The sequence below is a fragment of the Citrus sinensis genome, chromosome 2 (genome assembly GCF_022201045.2).
Source record: "Citrus sinensis cultivar Valencia sweet orange chromosome 2, DVS_A1.0, whole genome shotgun sequence".
Taxonomy (NCBI): Eukaryota; Viridiplantae; Streptophyta; class Magnoliopsida; order Sapindales; family Rutaceae; genus Citrus; species Citrus sinensis.
The window spans coordinates 22920765-22947410 of record NC_068557.1 but is presented as its reverse complement, the minus strand read 5'-3'; the positions used below and the strand labels follow the sequence as shown (position 1 = coordinate 22947410).

The window sequence follows — 26646 nt, the reverse complement described above, 5'->3', positions numbered from 1 at the left end:
ATGCTTACAGTGGACAATCTTTCGGGACAAAGAAATTTTGACATCATCATTAATAACCTTAACAATTTCCTGTGGGAATTTTTCAAACATAATTTTGGGTGTGAAAAGTTTGTGCATAATTCCAAATTTTTGCTACATTTCTGTGGCAAATCAAAAAATAGTCCGCTAGCGTGGAGAGAGAGATAGGAAGAAAAGAAGCAAGTTGATTTCTTTTTATAAAACCTTTTCATCCGGTTGCACTTTTATTTTGACAATCTATTATCACCGTTGGATTTCTATCATCAAATCTAACAGTTCAGCTCAGTTGGCTGTTACCAACAATACCTGCAACTTAGCGGGAGCCTACAAATTTATCAAAAGATGACCATAAAAGTCCTCAAAAAGTGAAATAATATATTTGAAGCATTGAACAAGTCAAAATAAAGCGTTCAATCGATTACAGCTTGCTTCGCCACTTGCATTCTCAATGTCTAAACTAAACAACAAATCAACGACCGACAAAATGACCGTAGAGTATGCATTTCGGAAATATGTATCTTAGACAAGACCCACTAGTAAAAAGCTTGAGGTAAACTTCCCACATGAACGGGCTTCTTCAGTCTTCACTCAATTCCGCTTGCCAAAATGTATTTGCTAAACCCCTGATTTTGTACACACCCTGTACGTTTCTGCCACTGACCTGCTTGAGGGCGCAGAAAAAATCAAGGCCGAAGCTCAGCCAAAAATAAGATTTGCTAAGTACCGCAAACTTGAGACCAGTTACTACTGATGCCACGGATTTCTTTGGCTGATAACCTGATAATCAAATGTAAATCAATGGATCATTACACAAACTTGGACCACTGATAAATACCAAATCAAACCATTGCATCAACCTAAGGTTCCACCCCAAACTGCATAGATGTCCAATGTTTTTAGGGGAGAAGGTTCAGCAAGAGGCTTACACAAGATTATCAAAATTCAAATCATGTGATTACTAGAAACTTCAAGTGCCCTCATCTAGATCATCAATCTCCTCTAGAATAACATATTTTGCAGAAGCATTTGTTTCACGTGATCCCAGCATGCCATCTTCATTTGCATGACCTGCCTGAAGCTTTTGGTATCTGAAAAAGGATAAAAAAGATTAACAATCAATATCAAAACCCAGATTAGGAAAAAGTTGACAAGAAGCACACAGCAGAAATCAGGCGTTAAGATTAGGTAACTTAAAGTTGAGCTTTATCATTCTGCCCGTAAATTGTTCCACAACTAATGTTGAATACAGATGCTTTTCTGATCCATAATCTCAGAGACTAGAGAGACTCTTAAAATTCCAATATTTTTAATATGTCAGGAAGAAACATCAAAAACCAAAATATTATTCAAGAGATCCACAAACAAATGCAATCAATACATGTCAAATTTGGTAAGTGAGGAGCAAAGGACTGACAAAATTTAGCTGGATGAGCTGGCAAAATATCAATTCTCATTGCTAACTGATAGCAACAGGACAAGGCAATTATAAGTTGGTTGATCCCATTTATAATGACACATAATGACCATTGGGAAGCTTTCTTGAATTTCGAGAAATGTCATTATCATATTCTTAAATTTTATCAAACTTCAATGACTAGGGCACATAATGTGGAACCTTTGTATAATGATCCAATTTTGTGCAGCAGGCTAACCGTTCACAGATAAGATTAAAGCTCACCACCAGAATGTTCGCAAATCTGACATATAACATCTGTTGGACATCAACCAAGCTTTAGTGTTTAATGTTATAGAAGGGTATTTAACATGGAAAACATGCAAGTTAAAGGAACATCCTTCTCATGCAAACAGCCAAAAGCAAAGGCTAGTCATGGGAAATTTGTCCAGTCCAAAAGTTCTACAATTACATTTTGTCCCGTTTAATTGGACTCTTTGATGAGAGGAAGTTTTAAGATTATTAGGAATGAACTGGATACTTATGTATTCTGCATCACACAATCCACATTTGGCCACTACACACTAAGCAATAATCTAACAGCCAAATAATAGTTGAAAAAAAAAAGACAACAACAAAATCAGTTAACACAGGAAAAAAAGGAAAAAAGAAAAAGAGAAGAAACATATAATAATAGTTCAAAACTACAATAACTAATGACTTACTTGTACCAATTGAATAAACTGACACCAACCAGGATTGTGAAGAGACCAAACCCCTTCAGCCAAGTGAACTCATCATGGAAGTAAAACACTGCAACCTGTACATTTACATATTGAAGTAGAATCCTTTGAGAGTCCTTATACTGTGTAGCCATTCATGTTTTTTATATTTGTAATTATTAATAAAATAACTAACCAAATGAAAAAACACAATAAGAAAACATAAGACTAGGGTTTAATTCTATACGGTGTCTGTCTATGCAGGAGACAGCTACATTGCGACAATAAAACTAGTAAAACAATCAAAGCACAGTGTCCGTCTATGCAGGAGAGAGCTACACAGCCTACACTGTGACAATAAAACTAGTAAAACAATCAAAGTGTGATTCTTACATCTATAGATGCATTAAACATCCTCAAACAAAAATCTAAATGTAATTACAGATCACAATTAAAAGTTACAAAAGACGGCTCAGACCATAAAAAATATTTTAAGACAATAGCCATAATCATGAATAATTGCAGCTCATGACAAACGGGGTATTTATCTTATCTAATAGGAGAGTTTGAATATTTAATGTTTCAAACAGAACGGTATTGTAACTAAAGGATTTCACAAGGTAACGACTAGAAAGTAAGATAGAACAAACAATAAAGCACATACAATGGCCAACATTTTACCAAAATAATCTAGAAAGCCGAACTACCCTAGAAAAGTTTTACCAATATGGTAACAGCCTCCTTGACAACACCTGCAATTTGAACAGTGACAGCACTTGTTACCGAGACAAGTACAAATTCCGTCAAAACCTGTAACAAGAGAAACAAGTTAGTTCTTTTGGGGACCATGAAACTCAGATCAAGTGTACTCAATATGCAACATGAAAAGCATGTAAATGTATTAATTTCTTTTGGAGACCATGAAACTCAGACCAAGCGTACTCAATATGCAACACGAAAAGCATGTAAATGTATCTTCCCCCCAATCCTTTTGTTCGACATCAATTCTTACCATGAAAAAGGCCAAAGCTCCGCCGGAAAGCATCAGCAACAAACTCCGAGTGACATGCCATGAGTTATTGAAATAATTATTCCTTTTGAATTCATGCCATGGATCCAGCAATAGAGAAAGAAGAGCAGTCACCAGCGCCATAATTGGTGCCACATAGCTCATCAAGGTAAGTGGATTTTTAAGACCTAAAAACAAAAAATAAAGAAAACACTTCTTAGTGACTGATTAGAAATAATGGTATAAAAACTAAGGCAAAGCATCTAGGAAAGAAATGTAATGTATAAGTTTGTTCACCAGAGACTCAAGCTTTTTACCAAGAGCAAAATTTGTTCATCAATAAGTGCTGGCTAGCTTAGAAAAAAGCAGAATGACACCATATTAAAAGACTATTAATTCCAAAAGCTCAAGCTCATAAGAAAAGGTCCAATAAACAGTATTTCTATGTATCATCATTATGTAAAGTAAATTCTGAGGAACATACATGTTACACACACTTGCAGATGCTTACAGCGGTACATGAAAATCTAATATGTGCAAAGTATGCTTGCAGATACTTATGGCAGTAGATAAAATCTAGTAGCAGTTGAGATTGGCTAAAATTCAAATGAAATAAAAGAAAAAGAATAAGTACCTACCGTAAGTTTCTTTCTTTACATCCATTTTTATTTCGCCATGGACCATCGTATTGAAATCCAAACAAAAAAATAAAGTCATGTAGGAAAAAAAAATTGGGTTTAAGTTACACAAATTCCATAAACCATGTATATCAGGAATACAACTAAACCATACCTGTAGAAGAATTTGAGTCATGCACCAACGAAATCCAGACATGACAGCAGCAAGAATAACAAAAAGAAATCCCCAAAACTCAAACTCTGTCTCCTTCGCAACTGGAATATGAAGTGATATATGATCACAACAAAATACAAAAGTTTTATATTGGAGAAATTATAAAACCTTGAAAATGGCAATAAGTTTAATCAAAGAGAGATCCCACATCAAAGAAAAGGGTGAGATAGAATACACTTGAAGCCTTGCCACATAGAAGTCAAAACTTTTACGAGCGTTTAACTAGAGATTTGATTATTTAAGGACTCAGGGTGCAGTATATAAGCTATGGACAGTCTTTGCAAAAGCTTCCTACATTATATTCTTAATCTTAGGTGCAATATGTCTTCATGAGGATTATATTCAACCTCTGCAATATGTCCTCATGATAATTATATTCATCCAAAAATTAGCCATACCCTCCTAGCACAACAAGAGAGGTCATAAAAAGTGAGACTAAAATTGCTCTGTTACCACTCGACCCAAGAGCTTAAGTTTTGGCATACTCTTCATTATAGTGGGATCTCTTTGTTTCCAAAAAACAAAATTTCCCCAACTCCTTGTTTCACTAACAAGTAACCAGTAGGTAAATATTATAATAAAGATACTATTTAATGCTCTTTATTAAGCAACATTTTAGACCCAAAGGCTGCTTCATTGTCACTTAATTTCTACAGTTTTCTTATACTAAAAATGCATACACAATATACAGAAAGCAAACAATGCTACTGAGCTATTGTTATTAGAAGAAATAAATAAAAGAAAATGATTAAGCCGTTTACCTGAAAACAACACTCCAGTAGAAATAATTATAATGATACCTAAAAGTTTAATGCTTGGAGACTCCAACCTTCAAAAGGTAAAAGATAAATACAAAATCAAATAGTAGAACAATACAAGTAGAAATTGAATTCTGAAGTTTGATCATGAACAAAATAAAATTTTATATGTTCAACAAAAAATCATAAAATTTTACAGAAAGCAAACAAAAGATATTTTACTAATATGTAGATAAATAAGATTTTTAAAAAATAAATGAATAAACCAGCAATTAGAAAAATAAATTTTTGAAGCAGATTTGTTGCATCAACACAACAATTATCCATAAATATTTCAGACTTTACAATCAGATTGGCATTTGCAAACACAAATATTATTCCAATCCCAGCACAAACCCGTAACAGCCATCAAGAAAGCAAATTGAGTGAAACAAGAATTATGCAAGCTTTTTCCAATTAACAGACTTCTAGATGAGCCATTCCACCAATAATTCTATGACATGTAAAGGCTCCATTTGAGTCCCAATTTGGGTCCCGACTGATGTAGCATTCATCTATTGGATGATCGAATAGAGTAATAAGAAATTTTACATTCATCATCCAATAAATGAGTGACACATAGCATTGGGACTCAAATATTGGGATCTCTAGCATTATTGCTACTAGAAAAAGTAAATGGTTATGTTTCATACTGTGTCTATTATTATGCTAAATCGATAGATACTTGAACAGAGACAAAGGCAATGAAATAGGATCTTTGTGAAACACTCCAAAGTTGTAGCAGAATCTTATTAGAGGGGCAAGGTAACACCAGTTGGAACTTGGATTCTTCTCCAGGTTTAAGCACCAATCTTTCCAGTTAAGCAAAGACATTTCTGAAGTAGCATGGTTCATTTTGTGGGGAAAAAAAAATTGTGGAAAATAGCTTATCGGTCAGGAAAGTATCTCAGCACATGGACTTTAACAAAATGAAGGTAACACCACTCACAACTTGGTCTCTTCTCCAGGTTTAAGCACCAATCTTTCCAGTTAAGTTGCAAAGATATTTCTGAAGAACCATGGTTCATAATTAAAAAAAAAAAAAGTCGAAAATAGCTTCTTGATCACGAAAATATCTCAGCACATGTACTTCAACAAAATGAAAGAAACCTGAGACTGCTGTCGCACAAGTCCCAACTGGTTGTTTAAATAGCTGTATCAAGAGCTCTCATTCATTAAAAGAGGAAAATATAGTACTAGTGATTATGATAATCGACTAGGAGAAGGACACTCTAGCAGGATGAATAATTAGACAGAATACTAGCAGCTTGTCAAATTTCTGAAACTCTATCCCCGCAGGCTCTAAAAATTACTCAAGTACCTCAGGCAATACACAAACGTTCTTCTCTGATGTCAACTATTCATGTTTTGCATAGAATACCACCAAGCTGATTTCATTCATCTTGTCGACTATCAATGCTATCTCTCCAAACTAATATTTGTTTTCTATTTCATTTTCTTGACACAACATGACACCAAAAGGTGTATACTGTAATTTGGATAGATACAGACAGTGAAACAACACACAAAAATACTGACATGAAAAGCACACGCCCAAGTTTAACTTGCATTTGTGTGTGTATATATTGATAATACACATAAGAAATAGTCCCGCACTCGCATAAGATATTTATATAACAACATTGATGAAAGTGGATTGAAGCTGAATTATCAAGAACTTTACCTGAATGCAAAAGCGAATAGAAGGAGGAATATAGGAGAAGCAGATTTACACTATACAAGAACAGAAAGATTAAAGTTAATAAGACGGCTCTATACAGGTAAAAACTCATATTTGAATAATGAAACTTATAGAGGAAGTTGACTAAACAGAAAGAAAAGAGAAAACAACTAACCATTGTAGCAAATGTAACAGAGATGAAAACAAGTGATTCATTGCTCAAGTTGACATCCAGTGCTGTTGCTAGACCTGTTGGTACAACTGTGAAAGGCAAAGTCCATCTGTAGCATTAGTCGATAGAAAAGTGAATAAGTCATAGAGAATTCATCATGAAAAGCATGGAAAAAAGAAGATTATAAAATAAGACTAAAGTTTGGGCAGATTTAGATCACTTATAAAGTTCAAATGATGAGCATTCAGATTAGGAAAGAATGAAAAATAATTTACCACATAAGGCGAATGAAAAATAATTTACCACATAAGATCAAATTACTTTCAAAATGTTAACCATCAGCATACATGCAATTTCTAACACCTTTGTGTCAATACTTGCTTACACAATGGCATTGGTGACCCGTCCTTTCTATAGTCACCTTAAAAAATCTCTATTTGAATCCATAATAGGAAAAGATGAAATTTATTGCACCTTTCCCCTTTCAATCAGTGCAGGATTCGGTGCAAAATCATTATTTGAATAGTAATAATTTCTCCAAAAAAAAAAAAGTGGTGGTTAATTTCAAATTTTTTACTCCACATCATCCACAATTTTATTAGGCAACCATGACACAGATTTTATGGACCTCAGTGATTAAGAATATACATGATAGGACAAGACACAAAGACTAATTGGACAAGAGGATTATAGCGTTGTCAAAAAGTTAAAAAGAAGACGTGCAAGATTGAAGCATCCCCTCTCAAACATTTGTTCTGTTAGGTCAGCAGTATGAATAAATAATAAGCAACAGATTTTAATAATTTGCAAAAGATATTGCCCAACTTGCTTGTTCAAATACAAAATCAGAAAGAGAAGGGCATAAATTGGTGAGGTTACCTCTGACATAGTAATCCCTCCACGACATAGAAACAGTATGTTGAAACCTATGGGACCAAAACCATATGATTGCCTTTGATAAAATAGCTTGCATCGAAAAGTGGACGGTATTCATCAATAAAGGAGCTGGGAATTTTCCCATATCATCTCCTAAAAGAGTTTTATTATACCTAATCAAACCAACCAAAGATATAAATGAAAAAGGAACAATACAAAATTTATAAGAACCATTAAAAGTTGTATAATTGATTGAATAAAAATAACTTACAAGGTCAAAAATGTGCTGAAAGTGTACCACATAAGAATGAGAAATAAAGTCTTCAACACATCAGCAGCAGAAACAACACTCTTAGTCTTAGACTTTGGTGGCAATGTGTTAACATTACCAAAAGATCCCGGGCCACCAACACCAATATTTGATAAGCTTACATCTGTTTCAGACCCATTTTCAATGTCAAAAGGCACATACTTTTCGTCCCGATTTCTTTCACCATGTGTGGAATCAACATCCGGAGAATCACCTCCATTCTGCATACTTTCCCTTTTTAAAGGGAGAAAAAAAAAAGGAAAAAACACTGATCTGTACTACTCCTAGGATTCTTTATTTCTAACTCCCTAGCAAAGCAAAAGCAAAAGCAACCTAAAATCGGAGTGTTCTATGCTTCTGACTGGCAATCAAAATGCACTATGCCTTATTCATTGCACCAGCCCGAGAAATGAAGATTGGTTTGCACTATGAATGAATTTGACTCCTGCGTTACTCGGCTTGCATCTGGATCCAAAACGCTCTCTACAATCTCCTAATCTCTTAATTAAAATCCAATTTCACAAACATGAAGAAACAACAAATTTTTACAACTCACACAACGCTGTGCTTAGATTGAAATTGCTACCTGTTCCAACCAAAACACCATAACAAATCAGATGACTACTTAAAAATTTGAATTCAAACTCCAAACAATCATTCTGTCAAGAAAAACTAAAAGCCAAAAGCAGAACTGAACGTGTGATTCGTTCTTTGTATTTAGCATTGACATACAAATCCACACCGATAACTAAACAATTAATTTTTGGTCAAAACAAATTGCAAGCGAAACAAAATGAAAAATACTGCAAAACAAATGAATATTCACACGGTTCAGCTCATCAAAACTAAAATTTTCACACAAATTACGCACGAGTACGATTTGAAAATTTACCTCCGCTGTTGAAGAAAGAGAGAGATTTATAATAGCATTTGAGAGAGAGAGAGAGAGAGAGAGTTTGTTTTGTTAGTTGGTTGGACCGTTCGTTCGTTCGTTCGCTCTGACGAGAAAGGGATCTGATCTGAGTGCGGGCTTTTGTAATACTTAGCTTACTTCAATGGAGATGTTTGGTTTGGCTTCGTTTAGTTCGGGGGTTATTGTCTGTTTTTGTCCACATGCGTTTGCTTTAATTTGAAGGCTTAATTTTCATTTTTTTTTCCTTAAAATGTTTTAAGTAATTAAAATAGTAACTAATGAGGCGTGACAACTTATTGAAAATCTTTTTATTTTTATTTTTTTAACAAAATTGGGAAAAAGAAAGCACAATATTAATGCGAGTCTTTCCTTTTGATCCATGCAAAACCCCTGCACGCACTACAATATTTACAGGGAACTTATTAATGTTTTCTTTGCCTTTGCCAAAGGCAAGCCTGGGTTTAGAAATTATATGGAAGGTGAATTTTATGTGTGAAAAGAATTCACTTGTAAAAAATATTCTTTGTGCATATTTAATCTCTATTACAAATATCATGGTTCAAATTTTTTCATCCATTTATTACACTAAATTAACTTTTTAAAAAAAGTAAGAAAAATGTTAAGTACTGAAATGGAGTTAAGTTAATCAGTTGTTAAGATGAGTATTAAATATGTTCATCATAATATGCAAAGGCCAAAGAGTTAAGTCTAACTTAGATGGCTTTTTTTTTTTTGTCTGAAATCTAAATAGATCTAAATTAGTTTGAATTCTTAATAGAGCTGAATGTTTGAATCTGAATGATATGTTTATTTGTTTTTTTTTCTGAATTGACAAAAAATAAATATTAAGTTTTTTTTAAATTAAAAAATCTGAAAAATTAATATTTTTATATTTATACCTGTAAAATTATAAATGTTAAACAAATAATAAACATCTCAAAGAGTATGAATAAGATAATATATTGTCATAAAATAAATCATATTCAATTGAATACAACTCTTTAATATTCTATATTATATATGTTAATCAATTTTATTATAGTTTATGATGTTTTTATATGAAAAATATTCATAAAAAATTATGAAGAAAATAATACTAATTTGAAGAAAATAAAAAGATGAAAATAATAATAGTCTAACACTGTATATTGCCACAAGTTATATAAAGATAGATAATAATGCTAATTATTAAATTTTATTCAGATAAGAATGAAAATTAATTAATTAGATAAGGGTATTTTGGAGAATATCTTTTAATGATATCATTCAGACTTTTTAGATTAAGTAAAAAGCTAAAAAAATTAACTTAATAATTTAATGACTTAATGGTTGAAATTTTTCATTAAGTTGAAAAAACTAACAGACTTAGGGCCAGTTTGGGAATGCTGTAGCTTTTAAAATAATTGCTGTTAGCTGTGCTGTAGAAATAATCAGCTGTGAAGAGAATCAGTTAAGTGTTTGGTAAATTTTGTTTTAAGAAGTACTGTGAGTTTTGAAAGTAATTATGGACGTTTGGTAAATTTTACTGTTAAACTGTTACGAGAAAATAAATGACTAAAATATACATAATATAAGATAAAATTTATTTATATATATAAAAATATGTACATATAATATTTTTAATTGTGTATTATAATAATTTTTATTAAAAATAAAATTTATAATATATTGGTTTTACTTTTTTATTTTTTTATCTTAAAACAATTGATAATTAAATTAATAATATAGTGAAACAAATTTAATAATAATTCGACCAACAAATTGATAGTAATAAATTTATATTGATTAATTATAATACAAATTTATTAAAATATTTATTTTGTTTCCAATTTGAATAAGGATAATTTTGGGTTTAGGTAATAATTTTAAGGATATTTATGGAATTGTATTAAATGATAAAATTGATTCTCAAAATCAGAATCTAAAAGCTACTCCTTCACTGCTTTTCAAAATCAGCTGTAAGAGGTGCTGATTTTGACAAAAGTGATTTTGATTTTTTTTTACCAAACACTAAAACTAGCTTTTAGATTTTCAAAATCACTTTTAAATCTCTTAAAAGTAATCCCAAACGGGCCCTTAATGACTTAACTAATTAAAATTAAGTTAATTAAGTTATTAAGTAAAAAAAAAAAAAACAGTCCCTTAATTGTCTTCTTTGGTGATTTTGCCTAAGGCTATTTTTGTAATACAAGTTTTCATTAAAATATGGGTTTAACTCAGGAAGTCAGCGAAAAGCTGAGTTTAGTACCATTTTCACTCTATTGTTTTTCATTTTGTGAAAATAAAAATGTGGAAAATTTAGTGTGCGTTTGAAATTATTTTTTATTTAGTGTTTTTTATTTTGTTTTAGAGAACAAGAATGATTAGTTTTTGATAAAAATAAAAACATATTTGGTAGCTTATTTTTAAACTAATATCTGAAAATGAAAATTGTAAAAATGTGTTTGGTAGTTTGTCTGAAAAAATAAAAATAATGAAAATTTAGTCGGTATCTATTTTAAAAAAAAATTATATTTTAATAATTATATTATAAGAATTTATGTATCTAATTCTAATACGTTTTCAAAATAAAAATTTAGTCAAAATTTAAGAAAAATATCACCTGTTGATTTTGTAAATTTCTTAAGTTTTTAATGAAATTAATTTTGTCTTATGAGAATTTCAAAACTTATTTATTGATTGTTACATTTATTTATGTTAATTACGCTAAATTTATTTTTATTAATAATATAATTTTTTTATTAATGTATGCATAGCATTTTTTATTACAAATTTACTATATTAAAATAAATCATTTATCTAACAAACACGCGAGACCTACTAAATTTTAGTGGTAATTATTGCATTACAAGTGTAGGATCCACAATGATAGAAAACAAAAAGGTAAAGAACGCCAATTTAGCTTTCTCTACATTTATGAAGAAAAAATTGAAACTAAAATCTTTTTTATTTTTGTATTTTTTGTTTATAGTTCAAAAATGCATCCACCAAACATGTTTTACACTTTTATATTATCATAAAACAAAAAACAATTAGTAAAAAATCATATCAAACACACCCTTACTTGGTGGGCTCATTTTGGTGAAAATTTCTCTAGTCATTGGAAACAAAATATTTCCATTTTCCAATGCTTACAAAGAAGACAAAAGAACATGTGTTGTCTATTTTGTTTCACTTCTTGCTCTTAGCCAAGGGCTTCGCCATCTTGACTTTATAACATAGTATAATAGATTTCCTAACTCTATGAATAAAGAAATAATTGAAGAAATAAATTTGAAGGGGCTGGAACTTTTTATCTTCATACGTATTTGTAATTTGTAGAGAACTTGTCATGATCTTTGACCTCGAAATCGGAGGGGTGAGTATTTGAAAAAAGCACTCCAACGCCTAAGTAAGTGTTTGATTAAGATTAAAGAAAGAAGAAAAATGAAGAAAATGAGTTTCTCTCTATATATATATGAATAATGCTTCTTTTGGAGGCAAAGACTTTCTTTCTCTTAGAGATGGATCTCTATTTATAGATGATGAGTGATATAGATTTATGGTTTTTCTTTGAACCCTCAATCTAAGGACATGTGTCACCCATCATTTCTGTACACTTAGAGGTGAATATGATCTAAGGAATTATTCTGACCCTGTGTATTTCTTTACTCGTATGACCTTTAGACGTAATTTCCTTAAACTAATGGATTGTAGAACTAGTTCCCCTCTCTAGCTAGAATTTTTCCTTAGGTGTTATTCTCCCGGAATAGTTTGTGTGTTATTTATCCTGAAATAGGTTAGGTGTTATTTCCCCGGAATACCTTTTGTTATCCGATAAGACAGACACGTGGCATGGTTATGTGCCTTTTGGAATATGGCACCTACAAAATTATTATAACAAATATTTAACAATAGTAACTGTTTAAGGGAAAAATAAGAAAGGCAGTAAAGCGCCACGTGTCGACAAATGGAATGACTCCAGCACAATCTGAGGTACCCGGTATGATGTGAGGTACTCCGCACAAATAGAGGTACCCCGCACAAATAGAGGTACCCCACATAAATTGGGGTACCCCGCGCAACTGGAGGTACTCGGCGGTTCGGATGCAAGAGAATTCTCCGAAAATATCCGCCATGAGAAACGTTCCCACCTCTCAAAAGATATTATTCGATTTTGTCAGAATTAGGAATAAAAAATGTCGTGCTAAAAGGGGGGACAGCCGCCTGTCACCTCTGCCAAAAGTGAAGGACATTGTCTCAAGGACAGTGGTCCTCAGTCGCCTACTCGACAGCTGCTGTAAAGGTACCCTGGACCACTCTCCAACGCGCGTCACGTTTCCAAAAGATGAGATACGCCGTGAACATGCACATAACGGCCCCAAAATCATAAAAAGGAAAAAGGACGTTAGCCAAAAAGGGTACCCCACGTGGCAGCTGAGGTACTCCATATATAAAGGCGCCTATGTTTCGTTTTCCAGGAGGTCTCTAACTCACCATTAACACTCACACTCCAAAAAATAGGTTTTTATCAGCCTTAAACCCTAATTTACAGAGGGCTAGCCGGCTCTCTTTGCCATAAAAGCTTGAGTTTGCTAACTTGAGCGTCGGAGTGTGAACGCCGGGATACCCCGGCTTCACCTCTAACCTCTATTTCACTGTTTTGCAGGCATGAAGCTCATTTTGAAGGACACCTCTCTTGGTTTTGACCTTTCATCATTGTTACCACTCCTTCTCCCCTTCTCAGCTCCCCTGAATTTTAGATACACCGCACCGCACACAACAAACTAGTGAGGTATCCCATCTCCCCCAAAAATATAAATTCATTGTTCAAGATAGATTTCGGCTTTTCTTACCCCAAAATCTGTTGAAAACAGTAACATAAATTTATTCTATACCTTACAACCTAATCACTTAATATATTAAATAAGTTGTTTTAAATAAAAAGTAATATCACATAATTATTATAGTAAATATTACAGTGTTCAACCAGTATGTAGTTATCTAAAAAGGATTGCAAAACTCTTATATATTGATGAAAATATATCAACAAAGAAGTTACATCTTCACAACTAATATAAACAAATATATGATAATTATAAAGTAATTTAAGATTTCCTCAATTAGTATTAACTTATAAATATAATTTTTTTACATAATTAAAAGTTTTTAAGAAATTATTAAAATAAGTTACATCTTCACAACTAATATAAACAAATATATGATAATTATAAAGTAATTTAAGATTTCCTTAATTAATATTATCTTATAAATACAATTTTTTTACATAATTAAAAGTTTTTAAGAAATTATTAAAATAAGTTACATCTTCACAACTAATAAAAATAAATATATGATAATTATAAAGTAATTGAAGATTTCCTCAATTAATATTATCTTACAAATACAAATTTTTTTACATAATTAAAAGTTTTAAAGAAATTATTAAAATAACCATGTACCTATATTCATTTGTAATAATATATAATAATACATCATAATGTAATAGCTAAAATATATATATCTATATTCATTGTATTATATTATTCCTTGATAAAGGTTTCATTAAATAATACAACTACTAAGAAAAGCTTTCATTAAATAATTCTCTACTCTCTTTTTCTATCTTTATTTTTCCACAACAAACAACCAAATATTTTTTCAACTTCTTTATTTTCAAGCACTATCTTTAAACAAGCTACCAAACATACTTTCATTTTCAACAAAAACTAATCATTCTTATTCCATAAAACAAATTCAAAATCAAAAACTCCGTTTAAAAAACGATACTACCTTATTCCATGAGATCTAGAAGCATTTTTGCAACCCTCACTCTCTCTCCAGCGCGTATTTCTTTTTAATTTTTCAACTTTGTTTCCAAGGGGAATGAAGGATTTCCTTACAAGTTATTTTAACCATACTAAACGGCCTTACCCAATAAATTGTTTGATATTTTTGTTTGGAAAAGACAAATGATTCTAGCCTTGTGCAAAATGGAATAAATAAATAAATAGAGGTCCCACTTTTACTGATGCAATGTCCCATGTCTGTTGATTATTCTCTATGCAAAGTTTGCCTCATTTTCTTTTGTTTTCTTCTGTTGATTAGTTTCCAAAAATCTTGTTTCGCCATTATTCTTGTTTAGACCCAAAAAAAAAAAAAAAAAGATGGTACTTTTGTTTAAAAAATTCAGCCTTTTATATATCGCTATGAAACTGAAGTTAAGACAGGAGTTTCTGGTTATTGTCGTCGATGAAATTCATTAATAATCAGAAATAAAGCAGCAAAAATGCATGAATATAATATATATCAGGACAGCCTGAAAGCACATAGACAAGATCTGAGTATCAAGGATTTTCTACGAGGAATTAGTTTAGATAGACACAAAAACTGACCGAAGAAATTCATATAGCTGACTCCCATTATGCACTGAAACAATTAAATAAAATTTCAGAAAATTTAAAAGTCCAATCCAAAATCAAAAGTAATTGTATCTCTCTCTAGTCTCTACTTAATTATAATTTACAGAAATAAAAGTCCTGATGCAATAATCAAACAATAGTAATTTAATTTCATCCAGCGGAAGTAAGGTTCCCAAAATGCCTTGTAAGAGTATCCAAATTGTTACTGTGCCACCAAAATTTTTTGCTGTCAGCTTCAGCTGGCTTGTTCACATAAGCTGATCCGCTCTCAGGATCCGTACTTTCAGGCCGTGCGCTGGATGAAGCTGTTGCGGCAGGAGTCTCGGTCAGGAACTGTTCCCAGAACTGATCATTTGCTCGATTTTTAACTGAAGAATTTGCTGTCTCATCCTCAGTGGCACTAGCACCGTCAACGGGGTTCTCTGAACTAGCTACCTGCTTGGGGGATGAATGAACATCCATTGACTTGGGAGATGACACATTTGATAACACATCGTGTTCTTCTGATGACACACCCTCTTCAATTTCATCATCGGTGACAGCAGACACTGGTCGTAATACCCCAAAATCGTACACATCTTGATTAAAAGCTTCCCCAAGGCCGTACAAAAAAAATGTCCAAAAGTCCACTGAGGATTCTAGCCTGTCAATTTGTTCCAAATTCAACGCCGGAGATGGATCAGAAGTAGCATCTGGGTTCTCTTTCTGTTCATTCACACTTAGGCTTGCGGATTTTACATCATCAAAGTATTCAATAGTCGTAGGCCTCAACAGCCTTCTCTTTTTGCTGTGAACTTCTGCTTGTTGATTAAGAGCCGAGGAAAATCCCGGTTTCTTCAACAGGTTAGCTAAACAGGCGATCATTTGCGTCTGTCGATTTTCCAAGTACCTTAGACGCTCGCGTACTGATTGAACATGATACTCAAACTCGTGATTTCCACCCTCACGCCTCCGCAGCTCTAATTGAAGTAAGCTATTCTCCTTTTTGAGTCTCTCAATTTTGGCCTCGAATTCATTTCTTTCCGTTTCGGTTAGTGGAGTGGGAGACTGCGTGGAATGGCTGTGAACTGGCTTGCGTCTGTGAATGTTCTTTAAGAGATGCCTCTGTCCTCGTATGAATTCCTCATTTGCAAACTCCCACTGATCAGGATCAATCTTCCTGAATCCCTACTCACATAAAATTCAAAGCTTCAGCAAATATTCACCGTAAGCTAATAATATGCATGGTCTTGTTGTTGTTGTTGTATACCAGACTCAAGCATAAACAAACAGTAAAGATTACACATAGAGACATACCAATCTCAAGTCAAAATGAGCTTCAACACATCATATTGTAAAGAAAGGCATCATTTTCTAATGAAAAACCAATCTGGGGCTTGAAATCCAATCAATTCTTAATCAAACAGCAGCATACGTTGCTCAAAACGAAGCGGAAAAAGAAGAAAAAGAAGAGTGAACTTACATATGTATTCAGCTGCCTCACAAAACTGGAGAAATTATTGTGCTTGAAGTACTGAGGCAGCAAATCTTTAGCAAAATCCGGGGGATTCCAGACAATGAAACTACCGCCACTTTGACTCCAAGACACCAATGAGTTGGTTAATGGATCATCCACCATCTCATATGTCTTGATGAGAAAAGGTGCCGGCGAATTTGAACTACCCTGTCCCTGTGATTCATCCATTACTAAATTCTACGAAAGAAAATTTCTTAAACTTTCAAGAGCCTACATATACAAACAGTCCAATATTGACAACTTTTACAGCACAAAGCTAAGCTGCGACAAGAAAACCAAAGATCCAAACAATAAGGAATCTGAGTGCGAGCTAAAAGTAAATTGAAAGAAAAAGATGGAAGAGAAATTGCGTGCACCACCAATTGATGTGTAATTTCCAGACTTGGGAAGGAAGCAATAGGCGAAGAGTAGTTGGTCAATTTCTTGATAGCTGTCATTGTTGACTTTGGGATCCCATTATATTGAATCTTCTCATTTCTCAGGGTATTGTATGTATTTTAATATATATATTAGTTTTCAACGTGGATGACTGTGATTTTTCATTTTCAATATTCAAAGGTTCCTCGTTAAGGCCTTCAGCGTGGCTCTTTTGACCATTTTATTAAAATCTTTCTTAATTTTAAAAACTCTCCCTATATAGTATAGCTCTCCCGTAAATTGATTGCAGCCATGAGGTTTCAGTCTTTCAACAACTAAATATGTCCTATTGCTAGCTTCTTCTCGAAACAATGCTTCTAAAAAAAAAAACAAATGAGATGGCACAATCAGAATATCTTAACTCAAAATTTTTAAAAGATAATAATAATAATAATAATATCTCTTTCATAATAGAGTTCCTCGAAAATTCTTTTACTTTGACAGGATAAACAAGATGGCACTTTCGTGAAAACTCTTCTTTCGAAACTTCTAAATATTTAATAATGTGATGGCTCCTTCTCGATAACTCTTCTCTCATAACTTTCATATATTTTAAATAAAATTCTCCATTTGCAAGAAAAAATGTGACAGCTCTTCTTTGAAGACTCATATATTCTTATAGAAAAAAAAAATGTATATAAGTTGCCTTCTTCGAGAAAACACTTCTCATAAAACATCCAAATGTACTAAAAGAACATCTCTTTTTGTAAGAAAAGATGTAATGACTCTTCAAAGACTTTAATTATCCTACAAGGAAAAAAAAAGTAATATAGTATAGTTGGTAGCTATCTTAATTTACCTATTTTCTACTTCCATTATTTTCTTATCCTTTAATGTCTTTGCAATGACAAAATAATTTCTTTTAAATAGGTTTGACATAGAGGTGAAAATTGTTGCAAACTAAATTCCTAATAAATGAACATGAAGATAGATCTACGGAAAAAGATTTCATCAATGGTGGAGTCAAATTATTAGAAAATCGAAAATATAGTGAAAAGGTGTTCATTAGACAACCAGTAAGTGGATTGTTAATTTGTATTCAAAAAGGGAAAAGAGAGAGAGAGAGAGAGAGAGAGAGAGAGAGAGAGAGAGAAATCTTTGGCCATTGATGTATGTATTCCCATCATAATAATGACATATCATAGAGATATACATAATTTATATGCCATGCAATACAATTTTTTTACTCTGCAGCAAAGAATGTATTACTTGTCGTTTCCTTCATCATATGAGATGTCGTCAATTATATAGAAACTGAATAACATTTCATTTATATTTTCAGATAATAGACGACATGGCGTATATATTTAACTCCTAGTATAATTTGTATGCCCCGTCACCATATAGAGGACGTGTCATCTAGTTTAAGAAAAGTATGAGATATCGTTTATATTTTAGGCAAGTAGATGTATCATGTATGTGTGTATAGACCAGGCACACGTGTTTCTCGCTCTGTTCGTTTTCACCCTTTTTCTTTTTCTTCTTTTTCATATCTTATCTCCTCTTCAGTCTTCGGTAAGAACTGTATTTTGTCAGGTGAAAGTTACTTTATGTCTTTATCCCAAGATATATTTCCGAACATTCATTATTTTACTTTTTTTCATTATTAATATTTTAATAAAGTTTCTCATCACATCATAACTATAGGGTCACCAAAAGCCAATTATGTACTTCATTAAATATTATTTTATTAAAACATAACAATAAATAATATGATTATTTCGTTTTCACCTGTTTAATATTATCAAAAATATGCTTTCACACACTGTTTAATCAAAAAATCATAATTGGATATCATATCAAATGCAATGTAAAAAATTGAAAATATTAAGGATATAATTCAAATTTTTGATAATATCCAATTTTTTAAAATTATTCTCATATCACAAATTAAACAATTTCTAAAAATTTTACTTAGAGATATGTCTAAGAATAATAGGTCTTCCAAAATTATAGGACTCTAAACAACCACCAAATTTAACTACTGATAAAATCAAGCATAGACTTAAATTTTTAAATATTAAAAAAAAAAAAACCATGTCTCCTTTGCCAAAGATCACTGTAACTACCATTAGAAGCTCAAATCCCCACCCTTAATTTGTTGAAAGTTGGTTTGTTTTATTTATTTTTTAAACAAAGATTTCTAGAAGGATTTTAAAAAAAATAAAAAAACCATTCGTCCTTCTAGAAAAATCTTGGTTAAAAAATAAAACAACTTTCAAATAATTAACGAGAAACCCGTCTACCGCATTTGTCAGCTTCCTTCCAAAAGCAACAAAATGTTTTTGAGTAAGAATTCGTACTCCATCAAGGAGAAAAAAAAAATCATATAATAATTTATGAAGATAATCTAGTGGATATAATAAGCACTTGAATATGGGGCAAAATTTTGTGACTTTATTTAAATTGTAAACTATTGTCCACTAAATAACTAAATGATTACTCTAATAATTCATATCTTCCATTAACAAGCTTTGGATATAATATGAAACATCGAAGAAGATGACAAAGAAAGATAAAATAAAATGAATTAAGGAATGAGTAAATTGGAGAGAGAAAATTTCGGCTCAAAAATCAATATTATTAATTATATAGTCAACGTAATTAATTACATTTAATCCTAACCATTGATTAATCCTCCATCCAAGGGTCAAAAGATGATGTAAAAATAAATATAATTTTAGGGCCATTGTTCTTTCTCCTCTTCTTAATTATCGCAAAAACAATTAAACTAAAACGGTAATTTATAAACTCTTCTTCATAACTAGGGATGTCAATGGGGCGGGTTCGGGTGAGGATCATGATCCCCGAACTCGAACCTAATTTCAAAGCAATCCCCCGAATCTGTCCCGTACCCGAAAAATTGTAATGGGAGATTGTTTGGGTATATTCTTGAAAATCTCCAAATTGAGTGGGGATTAAAACGGGGACCCAATCTCCATTTTTTAAATAATAATTTCTAAATATTTCAGTTTTCCTTTTTTAAAATAATAATAATTCTAACAACCTTCATATTTAGAAATAAAATTACAAATAATCAAATTTTATATTAGAAATAAAATTACAAGTGATCAAATTTTAACAACCTCCACATAAATAAAAACATAATAATTTTAAGCCTTCAACATGATTACAAATGATTAAATTTTATACGACAAATCAAAATAATTTTAAGTCTTCAACATAAACTTGTAGCCATCACCATTGATGCACATTCTAAAATTCTTCATAAACCTATAACAACATAAACAAAAAAAAAAATTAATAAAAACATGTTTTAACAATTCAACTTAATAAATACTTGACAAGATAATATAAACTAAAACTATATACCTCTATAGCCTCTACATCTGTTTCAATCTCTGACTCCTCATCAAGAATCTTGGCATATGCTGGAGAGGTCGATGCCACAACTACTTAAAAAATATAAATATAAATATCAAGTTAATTATTAGTTAATTTAAATAAATAAAAATACAAAAATTAAAATGCAAACCATATACCTCCACAAAGAGCACGTATCCAACTTTGACTACACATCAAAGCCTCCAATGTGCTTGGATGAAGTCTATTGCGATATGGGCTTACAAATTGACCACCAGTGCTGAAAGCAGATTCAGAAGCAACAATGGTAACTAGAATAGCCAAAATATCTCTTGCAATTTGAGACAATATAGGATAGTTACCACCATTCACCTTCCACCAAGCTAAAACATCAAATTCTTCCTCAACATTAAATGGTACTAACTTTTCACTCAAATAAGTGTCTAGTTCATCTTTTACTTCCTCATTACCAACATTAACAAAACTAGTAAACCGCAAAATCCATTCAGTTGAACCCTTATAGGAACCCGAACTCGGCATAGAATGAGAAGTACTTAAAGAACTAGAACTATATCCAGGAGAACTAGCAGCTGATGCATCTCTAGCTTTGTACTCTTTCACTATACTTTGACAATCACCATACACTATCTGGACACGAGAAGTAGCATCATCCCTATAAATCATGGAAAAGTAATGTTCAACCAACCTAATTTTGAACCTAGGATCAAAGATACATGCAATAGACAATATTCCACTCATGTCATGCCAATACTTATCGAACTTTTCAATCATTTTCTGTGCCATGATTCTAAATTCATCATACCTAGGAGTTGAAACACATTCATTCAGGCACAATCTAATATCACACATATGGCACAGAAATAGATTAGATGTTGGATAACTAGTACCAGAAAATAATGTTGTACAATCATAAAAACATTTCAAATCATTTTCTAAGGCACTAGCCAATTGCCAATCATGCTCACTAGGCAAACACTTATATTGTCCATCAATATTCTTCAATCGACAAAAAAACGTTCTTATAATGTAATGCAGAACATATCATGAGATAAGTAGAATCCCACCTAATTGGACAGTCTTGTACTAGTTTTCTACCAGAAGTAATGCCTAATTTACGTGCATTCTCATCAAATGTCGATTTCCTTTTAGTTGATCCTGACCAAAAAATAACACTCTCGTGAATGTTTGCAATTAGATCACCAATCACACTTAAACCATCATTTACAATCAAATTTAGAATGTGGGCACAACAACGAACATGAAACTTTTGTCCACCCAAAATGAGATCATTTTTATCTAGTGCCAACAACATAAAATCAATCATACGATGATTAGTAGCAGCATTGTCAATAGTTATGGAGGATAACTTATGCCAATGTTGAGCTCCAATAACAAACCCATCAGCTTATCACAAAGCACTTGGCCTGTGTGAGAACCAGACACTTCCAAAAAACTAAAAAAAAAAGGATTATTAACAATTAAAAAAAATCAAATTGATCATTAATAATTAAAAAAAAAACCAGATTGATCATTAACAATTAAAAAAAATCAAATTGATCATTAACAATTAAAAAAATTAGATTGATCACTAATAATTAAAAAAATCATAACAGTAAGAATTTTACTTCAAAAGTATGCTCCGTAATGCCCAAGCATCATCAATAAAGTGTGCAGTGATTGCCATATATGTTTTTGTTTGATTTTTTGCAGTCCACATATCAGTTGTAATGGCAATTCTACCTTGAGTTTGCTCCAATACACTGATATATTTGGCCATTTCACACTCATACATGTCTAAAACCTCCTTCTTGATAGTATTTCAAGACATCGGCTTCCACAATTGATTTAGAGAAGACATAACATCCCTCAGACCCTGATGCTCTACAATGCTCAGAGGGTACTCATGCATGACAATAGCACGTGCCATTTTTCTCCTCGTAACATCAGGATTAAAATGAGTTTCTACTAAAGTCTTCCCTTTTTCACCAGCAGCTTTCTTTGCCGGTGGGAATTCTATGGCCTCTATTTCCTTTTTCACTTGACATGCCTTCAAATGATCGTGCAAGTGCTTTGTTCCATCACTACTCCTTGCTACCAATGCATTTTTACAATAATTGCAAATAGCCTTATCAATCCCGTTAATTTTTTTCTTCTCGAAATGCTCCCACACAATTGACCTCAACCTTCCTCTACGTCGCAACCCACCATGAGTAACACTAGCGGCTGATTCACCTTGAGTTTGATTGTCTTCATTATCCATTAAGTAAGGTGTGGGCAAAGAACTTGACATATTAAATGTCGAACCTACAATCAAGCCAACAAGCAAAATTTTAAAATGAAAATAAAACTAGCATTTTACTAGAAGCAAACAATTAAGAACTATGCATATACAAAACATTAAATTTGATTTTACCATGTACTGGATTTAAAACCAACTAGTACTAAGATATTTAAAAGATAAAATACAAATACTCGCTTATTCTTTGGCTGCAACGAACATTTACTAATTAAGCATCTATAATTTCTAGTTATATTTAATGGTTAATGATGCTTAATTGACTTATAGAATGCCAAAGGTAATATAAAAACTAAATTCTGGAAGTTATTAAATTTCTCCTAAAAAATATGATCCAGAGGCCAAACGCTTAAGAAGCTATATACTCTTTTATAGTGGGGATTCTCTTCGATACAGGTTGCCAGCCATTTTCAGTTTTTGTTTATACTTTTTGCTTTCACTTTCACATATAATTGTGCCGTTGGCTATGGACACAATCAAGTCTAGTCATCATCACATTCACATGTTGATTTGAAAAGAAATATTATTACCCAAGTTTGTCAATACCTCAATTTATTATTCTGCTCAACAAAAGTAAATTAATTAATTAAAATAATAAATAAAAAGATACTAACAAAATAATTAAAGGTGAAATATATCAATAATGTCCATCACTTACCAAGTAGAGGAATTCATCCAAGTAAAGTTTATTCCCAGTTCGCAGTCCGCACAGCACAGTGCTATTAAGGAGGTAAGGCAGACCATTGTTGCAACCACAACCAAGTTCAGTAAAATGTCCTCTTGGATGTTTTAGCAAACTAAAATAGAATTAGTCATCGAAACTTCCAGATGTTTTGGGTTTAGGGTTTAGGGTTTTAGACCCATACCTAAATAGACCCGAATTTATTTTCAGACTTTTTCGGGGCTCCATACCCGCCCGAATTAATTGGGGCCCCGTGGGTTTGGAGTCCCGCAGGTATTGTTGCCAACTCTATTCATAACCAAGTGTGCACGTGAAAGTAACTTCAAGAACCGAAAAAAGTACTCCGAAAAAGTTCTAACACCGTAAAACTCGTAGGTATCTTAGTACGTATTTTCTACTTCTTTTATTTTCCTATCCTTTTATGGTTTAATTCCTACAAATACAAATTAATTTCTTTGAAGTAGCTTTGACATAGAGGTGAAAATTGTTGCAACCTAAATTCCTAATAAATGAATATAAGGATAGATCCAAGGAAAAAAATTTCATGAATGGTGAATTAAGTCATTAGAAAATAAAAAATACAATTAGAAGTTGTTCACCACTCATCTAATGAGTGGTTTGCTAATTTATATTCAATAAATTAAAAAAGAAATTGAAAGAGAGTGATATATCTTTAGCCACTAATGTATAACCAGCCATAAATAATTCCACCATATTAATAAAATATTATAAAAATGTACATAATTTGTATGACATGTATTACAACTTTTACTTTACAGCAAAGAATGTATTACTCATCGTTTCCTTCATCATATTATATGTTGTCCAATTTATAAAAATTGAATGTCACTTCATTTATATTTTCAAATAACAGACGACATGGCGTGCGTGTTTTACTCAGAGTAAAATTTGTATGCCCCGTCATTTTTCACTTCATCATATAGAGGACGTGTCCTCTATTTTAAAAATGTTTGATTTGTCGTTCATATTTGAGGAAAGTAGATGCCATGTAGTTTGTGTGTGTATATTGACAAAAGTGTTTCTTGCTTTGTTTGTAATTTTTTTTTCCCCACAACTTATCTCGTCTGCTGTCTTCAATATGAACTATATTTTGTCCCGTCGAAAATTACTTCTTCCCAAGGTATTTTCCAAACATTTATGGTGTATTTATTAAATTAGAATAAGAATGTGTTAAAATCGGAATGAATTGAAAATAAAATAAGTAATGAAAATCAGAATAAATTATTTATTTTAATTTAGAAATCTAAATCAAAATGAAATGTATTTATTTTATCTTTGAATTTGAATCAAAATAAGTTAGATTGTTACAAATTACTAAAAAATTCTTAATTAATTATTGCCGTAATTATTATTTGTATTTTGATTATTGTAATTATTGTTATTCAAATATGACTATTATTAATAATTATTTTTAATAATAATTATTGTTAACATTAATATTAATTAATTATAGTACTTTTCATTATTAATATATTAATACTAATATTACAAATAATAATAATAATGATGATGATGATGATGATGATAAGAATAATGATATAGCCACAAATTCTTGTACCAACTTATTTTGTACAAACTAATGTGGCATAATAAAATTAGTTGAATTAAATATCTCTCGACCTACATGATTTATTTCTATTATTTTATATTTTTATTCAACTAATGAATTAATGACACATCAGTTTGTACAAAATAAATTTATACAAGAGTTTGTGGTTGTATCATCACTCTAATAATAATAATAATAATAATCCTTATCAACATCATCATCAAATCGGAACGAGATGGCAGCTACTGCTAGTGGTTCGACTTTTGTGATGTTACAATCGGTGACTGGCCGCTGCTTCACAAGTGATGATCGACAACGATGAGGGAATTGTTAGCAATGATTTTTTTTTTGGCTATTTTTATTTTATTTAAAACAAGGGCATTTCCGGGATATCAAAAATTTTAATGGGAGCAAAACTGTCAGTCTCGGGAATGGGAGACCCCCCAGGAATCAGTCTCCTATTTTTCTTTCCTAATTTGAGGTAGACTCCACAATTTTGATTTTGACTCTCATTTTTTTTTTTTTTTGTGAAGGAAACACTATAATAATTCCGATTTCCTGATTTGAAAAGTAAACACAATATTATTCTATCTATTATTATTATTTCACCTTTTTCATTAAATATTATTTTCTTAAAGTATAATAATAATTCATATGATTATTTTGTTTCCAGCTTTTTAATATTATCAAAAACATGTTTTCACACACTGTTTAATCAAAAAATCGTATTTGGATATCACCATATCAAATGCAATGTAAAACATTGAAAATATTAAGAATACAATTCAAATTTTTGGATAATATCCAAAATTTTTAAAATTATTTTCATACCTCAAATCAAACAATGCCTAAAAATTTTAACTGATAAATCTAAAAGAAATGAGCCTTCCAGAATCAATGGACTCTAAACGACCACCTAATACAACTAATGATAGAATTAACTATAGATTTAAAACTTTTATATATTTAGAAGAAATCAATGTGTCTCTTTTGCCAAAATTACTATCACCAAGTCCTACAAAATCAAACATCCACCTTAATTTGTTGAAAGTTGGTTTGTTTTATTTATTTTTTAAAGAAAGATTTCTAGAAGGATTATATATTAATTTAAAAAGACCACCTCTTATCCTTCTAGAAAAACCTTTGCTAAAAAATAAAAAAAATAAAAACAACTTTCAGGTAATTAAGGAAGAGAAACATGCTCTGATGCTCACAGCATTGCTGGCTTTTTTCAAAATTAACAAAAGTTTCAAGTATGTAAGCGTTCGTACTCCATCAAAGAGAAAACAATCATATTTTATAATTTATAAAGACGATTTAGCGAGTACCCATGTTTATCGAACACTGAGCACTTAGACATGTGGTAAAATTTATAATTTTTTTATAAATAATATTTAAATTATAAATTAATTAGACAGGGCAATGAACAACTGTATAGTAATTAATTATTATCCGCTAAATGACTAATGATGTGTTTACTTGAATGTTTATGAAATGAGAATGAAACTCATATTTACTTAATAAAATGTAATTTGGCAATGAGAATAAAATATATAGATCCCACACACTTTGGAAATAAGGAATGAGAATCTCATTACTATAGGGCGGTTGGGAATGAAAATGAGAGAATGTCAGTGAAATATATGTTTATTTTTATATCTCTCTAATTTTTTCAT

General features: G+C 31.4%; 3 protein-coding genes and 1 long non-coding RNA gene across 23 annotated transcripts in view; all 4 read right to left on the bottom strand.

Moving 5' to 3' along the window:
* Window positions 1–8940, bottom strand: part of LOC102606833 (probable sugar phosphate/phosphate translocator At1g06470) — a 49555-nt gene extending 40615 nt beyond the window's left edge. For 3 of the 20 annotated variants that reach the window (XR_008052302.1, XM_052434778.1, XM_006492196.4), the window contains exons 1-9: window positions 8723–8935; window positions 7792–8416; window positions 7524–7693; window positions 6648–6733; window positions 6476–6525; window positions 4756–4823; window positions 3935–4035; window positions 3781–3793; window positions 3146–3330 (exon numbers count right to left, since the gene is read on the bottom strand). Coding sequence is in view for 14 of the 20 variants with exons in the window: in XM_052434778.1 (XP_052290738.1) it covers window positions 3146–3330; window positions 3781–3793; window positions 3935–4035; window positions 4756–4823; window positions 6476–6525; window positions 6648–6733; window positions 7524–7693; window positions 7792–8057 (939 nt within the window). In the remaining 6 variants the exon portion in view is untranslated. Of the gene's footprint in view, window positions 1–373; window positions 796–944; window positions 1107–2136; window positions 2232–2814; window positions 2944–3145; window positions 3331–3780; window positions 3794–3934; window positions 4036–4755; window positions 4824–6475; window positions 6526–6647; window positions 6734–7523; window positions 7694–7791; window positions 8417–8722 lie in introns of those variants that run through there. The other 17 variants (XR_008052303.1, XM_052434780.1, XM_052434779.1 and 14 more) reach the window with 13 other exon arrangements.
* A 6173-nt stretch (window positions 8941–15113) lies between these two features.
* LOC102631439 (heat stress transcription factor A-4b-like) lies at window positions 15114–17126 on the bottom strand. The gene is made up of 2 exons (XM_006492194.4): window positions 16607–17126; window positions 15114–16311 (listed from the first exon to the last, which is right to left on the bottom strand). Exons 1-2 carry the CDS (start codon window positions 16826–16828, stop codon window positions 15295–15297), a joined length of 1239 nt encoding a protein of 412 aa, XP_006492257.1. The 5' UTR covers window positions 16829–17126; the 3' UTR covers window positions 15114–15294.
* Window positions 17127–20097: 2971 nt separating this feature from the next.
* On the bottom strand, window positions 20098–20729 carry LOC127900421 (uncharacterized). The gene is made up of 3 exons (XR_008052525.1): window positions 20581–20729; window positions 20411–20493; window positions 20098–20311 (listed from the first exon to the last, which is right to left on the bottom strand). It is a non-coding gene; the product is annotated as an uncharacterized LOC127900421 (long non-coding RNA).
* Window positions 20730–22241: 1512 nt separating this feature from the next.
* LOC107174335 (zinc finger BED domain-containing protein RICESLEEPER 3-like) lies at window positions 22242–22682 on the bottom strand. Its single transcript, XM_015525131.1, has one exon. The coding sequence runs from the start codon at window positions 22680–22682 to the stop codon at window positions 22242–22244; it is 441 nt and encodes a 146-aa protein (XP_015380617.1).
* Window positions 22683–26646: the final 3964 nt, after the last annotated feature.